Source organism: Clarias gariepinus, chromosome 12, assembly GCF_024256425.1.
Source record: "Clarias gariepinus isolate MV-2021 ecotype Netherlands chromosome 12, CGAR_prim_01v2, whole genome shotgun sequence".
NCBI lineage: Eukaryota > Metazoa > Chordata > Actinopteri > Siluriformes > Clariidae > Clarias > Clarias gariepinus.
Window position 1 is genome coordinate 5,168,201 of NC_071111.1, and position 15,823 is coordinate 5,184,023.

The 15,823-nt window shown below is 41.6% G+C and overlaps 1 protein-coding gene and 2 gene segments (V, D, J or C); 2 read left to right on the top strand and 1 right to left on the bottom strand.

Moving 5' to 3' along the window:
- Positions 1–426: 426 nt before the first annotated feature.
- LOC128534688 (immunoglobulin kappa constant-like) lies at positions 427–1,690 on the bottom strand. The segment is given in 2 exon segments: positions 427–746; positions 1,678–1,690. Coding segments are annotated over 2 exon segments (333 nt in total).
- LOC128534689 (immunoglobulin kappa variable 1-39-like) lies at positions 1,689–14,224 on the top strand. The segment is given in 3 exon segments: positions 1,689–1,737; positions 1,836–2,105; positions 14,124–14,224. Coding segments are annotated over 3 exon segments (420 nt in total).
- A 10-nt stretch (positions 14,225–14,234) lies between these two features.
- On the top strand, positions 14,235–14,801 carry LOC128534691 (uncharacterized). The gene has a single exon (XM_053509133.1). It carries the CDS (start codon positions 14,235–14,237, stop codon positions 14,799–14,801), a length of 567 nt encoding a protein of 188 aa, XP_053365108.1.
- Positions 14,802–15,823: the final 1,022 nt, after the last annotated feature.

Consider the following 15,823-nt stretch of genomic DNA (forward strand, 5'->3'; position numbering starts at 1 on the left):
AAGTCTGAGTTTTCAAACATGATAAAGATGAAAGAAGAATAATAGTCTACATATTAATCCTGTCTTGAGGAGAGAGCAGTGAGGTGTAAGTGAGATTTGCATGAACAGGACTGAATAGTTTCATTTCTCCCAGAATAGAACAGAAACTTCACCAGATGTTCAACTTCCTTCAGTCAAACTCACTGAAGCACAACACACAGCACTGAATCTACAGCTAATCCCACTCTCTCATCACACTGATCATCACTATTAACTCCAATAAAAGAACAGACAACGTCCAAAACTCAGCTTTATTTCAGCAAAAACTACAGGAAGAGCAACAGGACAGTGAAGAGAGTAAAGACAGAAATGTCAGCATTGTGTAGAATTGAAACTCTATTGTAGATGATCATAAGCAGCTCTATGTTAAACTCTATCTTGGATCCACTAGTCTTCACACTGACTCTTTCTGAACGTGACTGGATGATTGACGTTGTTATGGGAGACCTTACAGCTGAACTCCTCCCCCTTTTCCCAGAGGTCTTTGCTGAGGGTCAGGGTGCTGCTGCGGCTGTAACGGCTGTTCTTCTCTTCTTCTGCGCTGGTCAGAACCCCGTTCTTCACCTCTGAGCCGTCCACTGTCCAGCTCACCAGCGCCCCCTGTGGAGAGTAGCCAGACAGCAGGCAGAGCAGCGAGGCCGATTCCTCAGACAGCTGCAGAGGGGACGGAGGGAGCAGAGACACGGAAGGCTTTACCACGTCACCCGCTGGAGAGGAGAAACACACACACATTATAATCACATCATATACACGTCATTTACACATAATTATAAAATATGCTTATAACTTTGTGGAACTGACTGATCTTACAGAGTAATTAAGTCTAATAAAGTCTGACTTCATGACTGAGTTTCATTGAGTATTTTATTATTTAACATCAGTTTCAGTGCAGAGACAAAACACACATGTTCCACACTGTCATGTTTCTGGGAAAAATATTTTTTTTCATAACAAGTGTTATTACTTTATAGTTCAAACCTTCAGCATATTTAACTGCAGCAAATACAAATGTAGCTGATTACAGAAATATTTATTGTTTAACACAAACACACACAGCAGCTTTCATCTGGATTTTACATCAGCACACACTAACTATATTTATTAAATCTTTATTATAGAGTAACTGCAGAGTTATTGCATGTGGAATATATAGCAAGTGTCTAATTATTACATATTTAACATAAATAATTGGAGATTTGTTTAAGAAGATTTATATGGGATCTGTTCTGATACTAAAATGTATTCCTCATCAGAGCAGAATAATACACAATAAACATCAATTATACAGTAATAAATATGATTTTTTTTTTGTTTAGCTTATGTTTAGTTATTCATAATTAGTTATTAACTTTATATATTTTCTTTTAAAAGAAGAAAACACACTTACTGTTGATGATGAGTTTGGAGCCTCCACCAAAAGTCCACCACAGTGATACATTCTAATGAAACCATCGTACAAAAACCTCTGTCACACTGCAGTGCACACACACACACACACACACACACACACACACACACACACACACACACACACACACACACTTTGCATTAGCAGCCCATGCTTCAGTGCTCTGTGAGTGTTTATAGCCCTGTGACTTTAACACTTCATGACTGAGAGCTGCTGCTCAGCAACTTCACCCACAGCAACCATGACTTTGATCAGCGTCTTCATCTGCACACTGGCCCTCTGGACTCAAGGTGAGAGTTTAACATCAACTCACAGCCTCACACACTTCATTTCATACTAATTCTACAGCACTTTACAGCATAGAAACACAATCTATGTTTCTCTTCAGGATCCAGAGGTCAGGTGACTTTGACTCAGACTCCTTCAGTGCAAACTGTTGCTCCAGGAAACACCGTCACCATCAACTGTAGAACCAGCACATCTCCTAGCTACCTTAACTGGTACCTGCAGAAATCTGGAGAAGCTCCTAAACTCCTGATCTACAATACTAATAGCTTATACACAGGGACTCCAGCTCGTTTCAGTGGCAGTGGATCTGGTACTGACTTCACTCTGACCATCAGAGGAGTCCAGACTGAAGATGCAGGAGATTACTACTGTCAGAGTTACCATAGTGGTCCTGTGTTCACACAGTGTTAGAGCGTGGTACAAAAACCTGGGTGAGTGAGAGAGCACAGAGAAGCACTGCTGCAGCTGGGAGCGACTGCAGGTGCTGAGGGGGAGGATGTGATACAGCACAATCACACACACTGTGGACGAGAGAAAACACACCACACTAACTCACTTATACACATTAGTGATTAATTAACCTGTGAGAATGATGAGAGTGGACAACCACAAACTTCCTGATCATTCCAGAATTGGCACAGAATAATTTGGTGGTAATAGTATTTAAAAGGGAACATAATGTGTATGAGTGTGTGTGTTTGTTTGTGTTTGTGTGTGTGTGCATGTGTGTGTCTGAGAGAGGGAGAAGTTTATTCATTACAATGCACAGTTGTATTCAGTGTTCAAATTTGAGCCTTTTTCGTTTTCCCTGGGAATAGTGCATTAACCACCTGTCTCCTTTCTCTGATAGTCAGCTGTAAAAAGTCATTGATCTGTTCCTCGACATCTGTGTTCGACTAGCAGCACCTCCTCCACCTGTACACCGTCCTCTGACACACAACTAACGCAATGTGGAAGAAAAAGAGTCTCCTCACCAGCCTCAGAGGCCATGGTGCCCCGCTCACTCTCTCTCACTCTATTTTTTTTCTAGTAACATTCACTAATAATAAAAACAAATAATTAATGTGGGGAAAAGAAAGCAGTCTTTCAAAAAAAAAAAAAAAATTGGCAGAATGCCAAACAGCCTTCCCCGTGCTCTTCGTACTTTCAGGCAACTCTTTATATTTTCATGCCAAATTTCATTCTACATGGGTCAGGCCAAATGACTTCATTTCATGTTTTGCTAGGAAACAGGTAACAATTATTTGGCATCAGCCATGAAAATAATCCATTCTTATGTCATCAGACGCTGCATCTATTAAATGGAGTAGATTTTCCCACATGTAGACCCTTACATAATCCCTCCATCAGAAATCCTGAGATTTTTAACATTCTTCAATCAGGTTCAGGAAGGGAGAGTATGGTGGAGGACATGCATTTGCAAAATGTTTGTTATAGCCATCACGAAACTTCTGGAATATGGGGAAAGCTCACATTGTACCAATTAACAACATAAACAGTAGGTTAGTAGACCATCCAAAAATGTTAGATGTTCTGTGTTTCATGGTTCCAATAAAACAAGGTGAAAAATAACCCCAAATCTGATGACGACAAAGAAGGTCACATTATCACCTCACTTGTCAGGCATGTCTATAATGACACGGTCACTAATTATGTTACAACTTCTCCTTTTATTCTTTATTACATTAAATCTATAGTAGCTTCATCCAAAATACATTTATGGAGCCTCTCCCCTGATTCCAAATCTAAGTGGATGAAAGGCTTTCCATGATAATAGATAATAGATGGTTCCAGCACTGGAACATTTAACTATAATGTATCACACCACATTCCAGGTGTTCTACAATCATTAATTAAACATTTCTGACATCAATTGTCAATCGCAGTACGAGTAAAAGTCTGTAGTAGGGAGAGAGCAGCAGTCTGCCAAAACTCACATTCAGTACCAGTCACGGTTACGCTTTTAGCAAAAACATTGGATAATGTCATCTTAAATTACATTTTGTTTAATTAATAATTGCTTAATTGATTATTAAAAATAATATTTATGCATAAAACAAGCTACAAAACTAATTACTTCCAACACAAGACTGAATCCCAAAACACTATGGGGGATTGTACACCCTATATAACACACTAGCTTTATATTTAACATTATTTATGATTGAATCCCATAACAAGAACTGATGTTCTAAAGAGGAATAAGTGGAAATATGAAGAGAAACATATGAGGTATTAAGATGAACATTTGACAAATCTCATCTGCTCATGTATAATAATTAGCCATTTCTGCCCACCCTGCAAGAAGTGCGTCCAATCACATTTGAGAAATGGACCACAAAGCAAGCGCATCAAATCTGATGTTTCAACATTCATAACCTGGTTGATTGGTATCAAAGCCCGAGTTAATAACTCATTAACATAAACGTGGATTAAACAGGATGAGTATGTGGCTCTAAATGAAGCTAGTCCTCCTGGATACAGCTACATACATCAGCCATAACTGGTAGAGGAGGAGGCGTCACAGTTATTCACAATGATAATCTGACTATTATACAAAAACACAGACACAAATTTAATACATTTGAAGTTCTTTATTGTAACATAAGTGTAGCTACAAATATTAAGGCAGCTCAGTCGATTCCACTAATCATCATTTACAGACCTCCAGGGCCGTAGTGAATTTGCAGATTTCCTCTCAAACCTAGTCGTTTCTGTAAACAAAGTGTTAATTGCTGGAGATTTTAATATTAATTTTAATTTTAATAATATTCTTTGGATTAAGTATAAGATATTTATTTACAACTCCATTGTCTGAAGTCATATCAGATCACTATCTTGTCTCAATTCAAGTGTGTCATAGTAATAATGTACGCACAGCGCCGCGCTACCGTATGAAACGTACATTCACATCAACTACCAAACAGAGTTTTATCAGTAATCTCCCAGAACTACCAACTTTTTCTTTTTTTTTTCATCTGGCCCGTCAGTAACACAGATAACACATGACAATGCGAACGTGTAGCTATGCTATTATCATTCACAGCCTTTTTTTTAATTATTAATTAATTAATTAAATTTTATATACCCTTTTATTTAACCATACTTGACAGACAAGACCACACTGAAAAAAATATAACACTGGCTCAACTTAAAAAAAATTGAAGTAATCTGTCACACCTAATTTTTTAGCATTGATGTAATGTAAATAAACCATTTTCATGTAACTTAAAAAATGTAAGTTCATGTAAACTAAATACTGAAGGTAATTCAAACCAAATTTTTTAAGTTGTTCTAAATCAAAATAAATGAGTTGGCTATATTACTTAATCTAAATATTCTGCTAAATCTAACCTGAAATTATAAACTTGATATAAACCACTTTTTGAATGTTTGAGAAAATAAACTTTTTTAAATTGCATCAAATGAAGATTTAAGGCATTCATAATTTAAATGAAAAAAAAAGATACGTTGGATTAACTTTAAAAAAAATTGCAGTTGTAGAGAAGTTACATTTATAAATGAAGACAATGAACAAACAAGTTCTCCTCCAAAAACATTTATTACCATCCTTGAAACCATACCATGTTGTAGTATTAAATTATTTCTTCAATAAAAGACAAAAATAAAATCAATAAAAGAATGCATTTTTAATAACTTAAGCTTAAAAACTGTATAATCCTATTTGCTAACCATGTGAAAATCCGACAATTGTTTGACAAATAGTGTGACCAAAATTTAATATTTTAATGTCAATATAGAATACGTTCCCTAAATATTTTCTGCCGGGCCACAAATGTGTGTTTGAGCTCACCAGGATAGCTCAAGTTTAACGCATAGATAAGGCCAAACATGGAACATTCATGTGCGACTGATGGAAACTCAATAAGTCACAATCCTGATTTCCTGTGGTGGCTGAAGACAGCCCTCTTCCTCCCTGAGGACAAAAACAGGGCCATCGTGCACCTCTCAAGTTCAGCCTGAGCTTCATCTTTCTGAACAACCTAATAAAAGAAAGCACATTTGTTAGACAATTTGCTCTATTTGGCAAAACAGTGTCTGATGTATGAATGTAAAAATCACTTGATGCTCCCTATGAGTGCAAAAAAAACACCTAGGATTATGGTGCATCAAGTTAAATTTAATTATGTCAATGAATAGGCCAAAACAACAGACATACATACACACACACACACATTATATATTACATTATATTGCCAAAAGTATTGGCTCGCCTGCCTTCACATGCATATGAACTTAAGTAACATCCACTTCTTAATCCATAGGGTTTGATATGATCTTGGACATTTGCAGCTGTAACAGCTTTAGCTCTTCTGTAAAGTCTTTCCACAAGTTCAAGGAGCATGTATGTAACTAATGTAAATACATACTATGATTAAAAAAAAAAAATGACCCTGTGTAAAGGTTGTGCTGCAGCTGATAATGCCACTGATCTCGTAACATTTTTCAGTTCTAAGGTTGAAATGATTCATGAACAAATGCTTACCAGTGTTTAAACAGTTGGTCCACATCTTTTACTAAATACACCAAAAGACATTTCAGGAGATACTCTCTTCATACAGTACATTCACCTCCAGGCTCTAGGCATGTAAAAACAAACATAGTATTATGTTAGGCTTGTAAAGCGTAATAAAATTGCCATGGCAAACATTGAAACCTGTATTCAGACAGCATTCACTAACCTGTGAACAAGTTAAACTAAAATGTTTTATTCTAATAGTTTTGTTTTAATTTAGTGCGTCACAGCCAACTTGATTTGAATGCCTTGCTCAGCTCCTGTGGCTTCCATTTACAATATTACATTTAACACCAAGCTAATTTTTGTTTTTTTTAAACAAGTACATACTAGATCAAGAACTTGAAGATGAAGATTATATCTCTGGTCTTCTCTCTGACAATTCCTTCCTTGTTTCTGATGATCTCAATGAGTTTTTAGTGTTGCTTGTTCGAGGAAACCAGCAATCTTGCATGAAGTGGAGCAGTTGTAATTCTCAGAAACTCATTACTGATTTAAAAAAAAAAAAAGTAAAAACAAAAATTGAACTGGCTCAAGTTGAGGGTAACGTTAAATCAACGTGTAAAATTGATGCCAGTATTTGGGATTATATACTGATAACGTTTAAAACGTGAAATGTTACCAGTATGTCAGGAACATGTGCTAATGCCCCGTTTTATACGAGGGAATACAATTTCAGCAATATTACATTACTTACACGTTAGCAAGTCCAGAAGGTTTTAATCATAACTATAAGTACGGTACAAACATCACGCACTCCAAACTGGCTTGCTCTATGTTTAGATCACTTTCCTATTGATTTTTACATCGTTAACCAACGGTAGTTAAATATAATTAATTTCATTCACAGCCGACTTGGCGTAGAAACTCAGGTGTTTTCAAAAATTACCGCGTTAGTTTGCTAATGCTAAGTAATACTGTATAGGTGTTTTTAGCCAGCAAACACGGACGCAAAACTCAATCTACAGTAGTTGTTCCTGACATAAATCAATCGTTTGCTCATGGAAGAGATACATTTAACATAGAAATGACATGAGTTTGCTTTCTTACCTGTTATTTTCTTTGAAAAACGATGGCCGCCAGCAGAACAGGACTCAGTCCGCGATAATACTACGTCATGAGGTCACGTGACACGGCGACCTTTAGGTTTGAAGTAGAAATCTTTCTTTGAGTGAACGAATTGAATTTAAGTTTAACCAGGAGGTGTTACGAACCAAGGAACGTAAAAATATCAGTTTCTTATAGGAAATTAAATCAATATCGCTCCTTGCTTACTAGTTAGGCGGCCTCTCCTTCATCCAAGATGGCGCCGGTGAGGTCGGCTGCCGTCACGACTGCTCCGACCACTTTTTCTTTGTTTTTGTTCTTTAAGTTAGTTTACAGCGTTTTAAAACCGGCAAAATTACCACCATGGGGTACATTAGTTATGATAGAGACACTCTTGTTTCTATTGGTATACAATGTACTCACAATTCGACGTTTTTAACTCCAGATCCGAGCTGGCCGAGTGAGATCCTGAGGAACAACAAAGGACGCGACGCGAAGCGGCGGCCTCGAGGGAAACGAGCCGGCGTCAGGAACAGGCTGAGAGCCCGTGCACACCGCACACCTCTGCCTAGCATCCTGCTCGCCAACGTCCAGTCACTGGAAAACAAGCTCGATGACCTCAGGGCCAGGATAAAGTTCCAGAGAGACATTCGGGACTGCAATCTCCTCTGCTTCACCGAGACATGGCTGAACCCAGCGGTGCCGGACCACGCCATCCAGCCGGCCGAGTTCTTCTCGGTTCACCGCATGGACAGGACGCGGGACTCGGGGAAGTCAAGGGGAGGCGGCGTGTGTTTAATGGTGAACAGCAGCTGGTGCAACAGCGCGAGCGTTGTTCCTCTCACACGCTCCTGCACACCCAACCTGGAACTACTGTCCATCATGTGTCGTCCTTTTTACCTTCCTCGGGAGTTCACATGGGTCATAATCAGCGCCGTTTATATTCCACCACAAGCGGACACGGACACTGCCTTATGCGAGCTGCATGAGGCACTCACACAGCAACAAACACAACACCGGGACGCTGCGCTTATTGTGGCGGGGGACTTTAACAGTGCCAACCTCAAACGCGCAGCGCCGAACTTTTATCAGCACATCACCTGCCCCACCAGGGGCGAAAGGACATTGGATCACTGCTATACAACGGTCAAGGACGGCTACAAGGCACAATCTTGTCCACCGTTTGGTAAATCTGACCACGCCGCCATCTTCCTCATGCCAAAATACAAACAAAGGCTGAAACAGGAAGTTCCGGTTCAGAGGGAGGTCGCGTGCTGGACGGACCAATCGGTGGCCGCGTTACAGGACGCACTCGATGACGCAGACTGGGACATGTTCAGAAACAGCTCCGATGGTGACGTCAGCGTGTTTACGGAAGCGGTTGTGGGATTCATCGGGAAACTAGCGGACGATACCGTAGAAAAAAAGACTATTAAAACGTTTCCCAACCAGAAGCCGTGGGTGGATAAAACCATCCGCGACGCTCTGAGATCTCGCACCGCTGCCTACAACACGGGACTCGCGTCGGGGGACATGGAACCGTACAAGGCTGCGTCATACAGCGTCCGGAAGGCGGTGAAAGAGGCGAAGCAGCGCTACGGGAGGAAACTAGAGTCACAACTCCAACAGAGTGACTCTAGGAGCCTGTGGCAGGGATTAAGAACAATAACGGATTATAAAGCACCAACATCCGGTATGATAAACGCAGACGTGACTCTGGCAGATGAGCTCAACACTTTCTATGCTCGCTTCGAGGCTGCAGCTAAGGACGCTAGCGATGCTAATGCTAGCGGCGCTAACGGCTGCAGACAGGAAGTCACTGCCAGCACCGGAAGCGCGTTCATCATCACCGAGCACGACGTGAGGAGAGCCTTCAAGAGAGTGAACACCAGGAAAGCAGCAGGACCAGACGGCATCTCAGGCCGTATTCTCAGAGCCTGCGCAGACCAGCTAGCACCTGTGTTCACTGAGATATTCAACATCTCTTTATCTCAGTCGGTGATCCCCACATGCTTCAAAGAGTCCATCATTGTTCCTGTCCCAAAGAAACCTCATCCTGCTTCCCTCAATGATTATCGCCCTGTAGCCCTCACTTCAGTAGTGATGAAGTGCTTTGAACGCCTGGTCAGAGACTTCATCATCTCTTCACTACCAGACACACTAGACCCACTACAGTTCGCTTATCGTACAAACCGTTCCACGGACGATGCAATCTCTCATCTCCTCCATACATCTCTCACTCACCTGGACACTCGGAGGGGGAATTATGTGAAAATGCTCTTCATCGACTACAGTTCTGCATTTAATACCATAATTCCCTCCACACTTACCACCAAGCTGGAGCACCTGGGACTCAGCTCATCAATGTGTCAGTGGATCTCCAATTTTCTGACTGGCAGACCACAGGCAGTAAGGATGGGCGGACATGTCTCAGCCTCCCTCACTCTCAGCACTGGAGCCCCCCAGGGTTGTGTTCTGAGCCCCCTGCTGTACTCTCTGTACACCCACGACTGCGTGGCCACTACCAGCTCCACCACCATCATCAAGTTCGCTGACGACACTGTTGTGGTGGGCCTGATCACGAACAACGATGAGACGGCCTACCTGGAGGAGGTTGGAAATCTGGAGAACTGGTGCCAGAGAAACAATCTCCTCCTGAACGTCAGTAAGACAAAGGAGCTGATAGTGGACTTTAGTACAAAGCAGGTGAGGAACTACCAGACCCCCGTCATCAACAGGAGCCCAGTGGAGAGAGTGGACAGCTTCAGATACCTCGGTGTTCACATCACACAGGACCTGGCATGGTCCTGTCACATCAACACCGTGGTAAAAAAGGCCCGGCAGCGTCTCTACCACCTCAGACGCTTGAGAGACTTTAGACTGCCCTCCAAGGTGCTCAGGAATTTCTACTCCTGCACCATAGAGAGCATCCTGACGGGAAATATCACGACCTGGTTCGGGAACAGCACCATGCAGGACAGACGAGCTCTACAGAGGGTGGTGCGATCAGCTGAGCGCATCATCCGCATCGAGCTCCCTGACCTGCACTCAATCTACAGCAAGCGGTGCTTGACCAAGGCCAGGAAGATCGTGAAGGACCTCAGTCACCCCAATAACGGACTGTTTACTCTGTTGCGGTCTGGGAAGCGATTCCGCTCCTTGAAGGCCAACACAGAGAGACTAAGGAGGAGCTTCTTCCCGCAGGCGATAAGGTCTCTCAACCACAACCACACCACTATGCAGAACTAACAATCTTTTCATCTTTTTCATAATTGATCAAATCCATCAATCTTCTTACATCCATGAACACTATGGACAATTACATGCTCACCTTCCTTCATATATACACTACATGTCGTTTGCTTACATCCTGGACCATTGCACAAAGTCACTTTAATAACTTTGCACACCTACCTTCACAACTACACTACATTTTACAGTTTTACGTTTACATCCTGGACCAGTGCACAAAGACACTTTAATAACCTCTGCACAAAGTCACTTTATTCCATGCATATTTGCACACACAGCACAGTATATTTCAATTTGTACAGTAGATTTATATTTTTGCACATCATATTTCTATTTCTATTTTTATTTTTAGTTCTATTTTTCCTAGTTTAATTTAATTTTTATTTAATTTCTATCGTATTTCTTTTATTCATATTTATTTATTTGTAAACTTTAATTCTCTTCTAGGGTCAATGGCAGCCGTAAAATGCATTTCACTACATTTCGTACTGTGTATGTTTGTGTATGTGACAAATAAAATTTGAATTTGAATTTGAATTTGAATTCAGATATGCGAAGAAGTGGGGCTGCGGAATTAGTCACGAATGGTGAAGAGCTCTCCTTGCTAATGATACCGGGCTTCCAATCCGCGCTAATACTCGGGGTTTGTTGGTTTACAGTTGATTTTACTATGCAAACGGGGCAAATAGAATGCGCCCCAGGGACTTCAAAGAAGAGCAAGCGGACGGAGGCAGGAGCTGCTGTCCGCGGATGGCCGTCGTACTCGTATTTTATAGCGCAGTGTGAAAACCCGGGATCATTGGCATGGATAACTCACCAGCATGTCATGTGGGCATTATAAGACTAAAAAGTGGCAGCTGGCACGCCTAAAAATAGACGCAGGTTAATTTTTTTATAGTCTAAATTTAAATCCTCCTCTTTAGTGCCTCCTATTTCTATTAATCCTATTGTTCTTTTAGTGTCACTGCATGTGCTTACAATGCCAGACAACATTCAAATGCAAATTATTCACTCTCCCCAAGTGTGAATCAGCTGTTCTCACCTATACATATTACCCTATACATTCTCACCTAAAGTGTTTAGGTAAAATTCCACCTATACAAGTGTGACAAATATGCAAAGAAAAAAAATTGGACAAATACTTTTTCATGGCACTTCACATGTAGTCAGATTGTTCCACTGGGCTGAAACTGTGGCAGGTGGAGTTATAGCACTTTTCAAATCACACTAACTATACACTGATACAAATAACTTTGAATGCTCTACATTATTAAAGCAAAGCGCGGAGATGGAGATCAGGGAAGTACATGATGTGGTGGCGGTTCTACACTGAGTTGCTCCCCGGGCGAGACTCCCTCCCAGCGCCCCCGTCAGTGCCACTTCTAACCAACCAAACCCCCTGTCTGAAGTCTGCTCGGTCTTGTTAATTTGTTTTAAAACCCCCAATTCTGTGAATTCCCCAGCAGCGAAACCGGTTTGATGACTTCACCCCTGTCATAAAAGTGAGATGGGGGATTACAGTAACTGTGGGTGCGCTTCACCTCGGAGCGCGCTGTCGCGTTGTATTCAATGAATAGACTAAAACAAAATCATGTTTGCTTCAGCATTGGAAACAATATTGTATTAGGCTAACTTTATTAAAGATTATACACTTTTGTATTCTTTGTCCACACACGTGTGCATCTTTAAATTTTTAGATATTGAACCTTTCTCGATGCAGCGAATTTTCTGAGCAAATTAATAATAATTTACATGAATGAAAAGGAGAAAGAAGAAAAGGTTACGCGAAAATAAGAAAAAGCTTTAGAGGTAAATGCTGTGAAATGCTTCAAATGAACAGATTCTGCCTATAACAGGTCAGGGACAGTGAGGCTGGATCCAGCAGCGCACCACATCCCACATCATAATACATGCTGATGATGACCAACACGTCTCCCCTGATCTACCAGAGCCAAGTAAAAAGAATGGCAATCAAACAGAATAAAATTAGTAGCAGCATTAACTTGTGCTAGTAATTATTATGGTAGTACAATATTAATTCAAAATAATGTTTCTCAGCATTATTTCGTATTAATATTGACTACCCTAATAATTAAAATAAGTAACTAGTTTACTAGCGTGAGCTAATGCTGCTACTGATTTTATTTCTGCTTACCTGTTCAGTTTTATTGCCATTCCTTTTAATATATTGTCTTTATAGATTTATATGTTGTTTGTCTTGATGTTCTTTTCTTTGTTTCTTTGTTTTACTAATATGACCCAATATATCTTGAGTGATACTTCAAATAATATGTTTAAATAGCATTGATTTCTGGATTGTGTTATATTTTTATACTAGTAACTGGTGTTAAAAATGTATCTTTACATTAATGAGCCAATGTATTATGGTGCGGGCTGCTGTGGGCCAGGAAGTCCAGGGACACTTTTTGGTCCCAGTCCGCCCCTGGTAATAACGAATGGAGAAAGCGCAGTCAAAGCCCGGGGATTCTGCGTTCCCCGGGAGGCCAGTCGTGAATAGCTGACACTCAGTGACAGGCAATGAAATTGAAGCATTTTTGCCGTTTTCCACGTGGTGTGGCGTTGCTTAAATAATATTCGTATAATATCCGTATATCCTATAAACTCGTCCAGACCCTGGTTCGAATCCCGCTCTGGTTGAAAATGTAAAAAATGTGAATCCTTTGTTTTACACTTTTTGCTTATGATTATCATTAAATTATCTCAACTGTGAGGTGAGTGCTAATGTGTTTCATAGCTTAAGCAAAAAAAAATTCTCAATTGCAAACATGCATATAGTACTGAAGCATAAGTTGATAATGTAATGGCTATATCGTGGCATTTTAGTGCATGACACCAGCATTTTGAGCACTGGCTGGGAATCAAACCCGGGTCTTCCGCATGGCAGGCGAATCACCTACCACTGAGCCAGCAGTACCCGTCTGCGTATAAAGCTGCGTTTAGGCTAACGTCATACATCTTTGTAGTCCTTTTGCACACGCGCGGGTGCGTTACAATAATAATAATAAATTCGGAGAACTACTACTACTAATAATAATAATTATTAGTATAATAATTATCTGCCGTGGGGATAGGAAGACCACCCCGGTCCCCGCAGCAGCAGAGAAGACCACCAGTCCGACCCCGATCGGGCGGCCAGCTCATCCTCTCAGCCCCCAGCCCTTGACAGAAAACAGAGAACAGGGCGTAAGAAATAAAAAAAAATAATAAATTTAAAAAAAGGAAGACCCCGTGCTTCACCCCACCCGCATAAATGTAGTGTTGTTGTGTGTTGTTTTAAGGTGCTTTAAAACAGGGGTGCTTTAAAACAGGGGAGGGGCACCCTTCACAAGCTTGTGTCAGCTCCCCTCCCCAGAGCCCTAAATGTCTATGTGCGGCTTAAAATTGAAAAGTGGGCACTGGCACCAGATCGAAGGGTGAATGAACAGATCGTCCCCTGGATGCCATTCGATGTGCCTACCCCCCAAGGCCCTATATGTATGTGTCATGTGACAGTAAGTAATGAGAGTGTTGTAATGTGTGATTGAGATGCAGGTGGACACGAGGAGACAGAGGAGTACCACCTCCCCCGCCTCCCAGCGACCCGCACCTCAAAACCCTACCTGTGTGTTGGTGTGATGAAGCGGGAGAAGTGAAGCCTTAGGGATGAGCAGGAAAGCATCAGAGGGGCCAACAAAAAGCAGCTCCCCCGCTGACCCCCGTAGCCACCCCTGTTTTCCCAAATCGTCCCACCAGACCCCACAGCAGAGGAAAAACTACCCCCCCATCATTCAGTCAACTCCCAGACTGCAAAAGACAATAGACACGCAGGTTAAGCCCGTTTTCCCCACCTCTATTGGATCCCCGCCCCCCCCCCAAAGCACCGATGCATCGAAGACACCCCCCACCAGGGCAGGGTCCAAGCGCACGCACCAACCCATGCACTCGACAGCACACCAAACAAGACCCAAGCCCCCCAGGCCCAGCCGTAACCCCAACCCGGAGGCAAAGCGCCCCCAGAACCGCAAGCCCACCCTGGACCTACCCCGGAACAGTACGGCCGCCAGGCCGGCAACCTACGTTCGCCGTCACAGGCATCCCCAGCAGCTCCGCATACAGCTGCCAGAAAAACAGCACCAAAACACCATTCAGGCCAGGATCGCAGCCCCAGCGCCGGACCCCCCAAAAGAAACCCACCCCCAAGGAACCCCCAGATGCCCCCAGCCCATATAGCCACCCCACGCCAACATCAAAAACCACAGCCAGACAGAATCGGGACCCCTACCCACACTAGGTGATGGAGCTGATCGAAGGAGCCCGGAGAGATTGATCCAATGTGGCAGCAAAAGCTGTGTCAAGACTAATATAATCCAACAAAAGATCTCTATATTAGTTGATATTAAGATTATTTTTATTTTTCCAGTTCATGAGGACAGTCTTCTTAGCTATGCATAGGGCAGTGAAAGCCATGTGGATTGTGTTAGCTTCTTTAGTGACACCATCTAGGTCACCCAACAAGCAGTTTTAAGGAGAGGCTGGAATAGAACATTTAAGACATTTTGACAAATCTTTACAAATCCTGTACCAGTACCTCTTTACAGGTGGACAGAACCATAGAGCGTGGATGTAATTGTCTGGTGTATTGCCTTGACAGTGTGAGCAGTTTTTAAAAGCTGTAAAAACGAACTTTGGAACTACCAACTTTAATTAGATCACCGTCGGACTCCACAGAACTCGATCAGGCGACTGAATATTTAGAGTCGACATTTCGTTACACCTTAGATATTGTAGCTCCAGTTAAAAGAAAAGTTATTAGAGATAAAAAACTCGCTCCCTGGTATAACGATCATACACGCACTTTAAAACAGACCGCTCGGAAATTAGAACGTAAATGGTGTCAAACTAAACTGTTAGTATTTCAAAAAGCATGGAAGGAGAGCATCCTGAACTATAGAAAAGCTTCTAGTGTAGCGAGATCAACGTATCTCTCCACTCTTATAGAAAATAACAAAAATAATCCTAGATTTTTTTTTTTAAATACCATAGCCAAATTAACCAGAAATAAGACATTTACATACATTTACATTTAGGCATTTGGCAGACGCTCTTATCCAGAGCGACTTACAAAAAGTGCTTTAATGTTTACAACATTGGATACATACTTACACTGGGTTAACTAGGTTAATAACTAAGTACCATTAGTTCAACACAACTGAGAAGAGGTTTTTTTTTTTTCGGGGGGAGGGGGGTTAGAC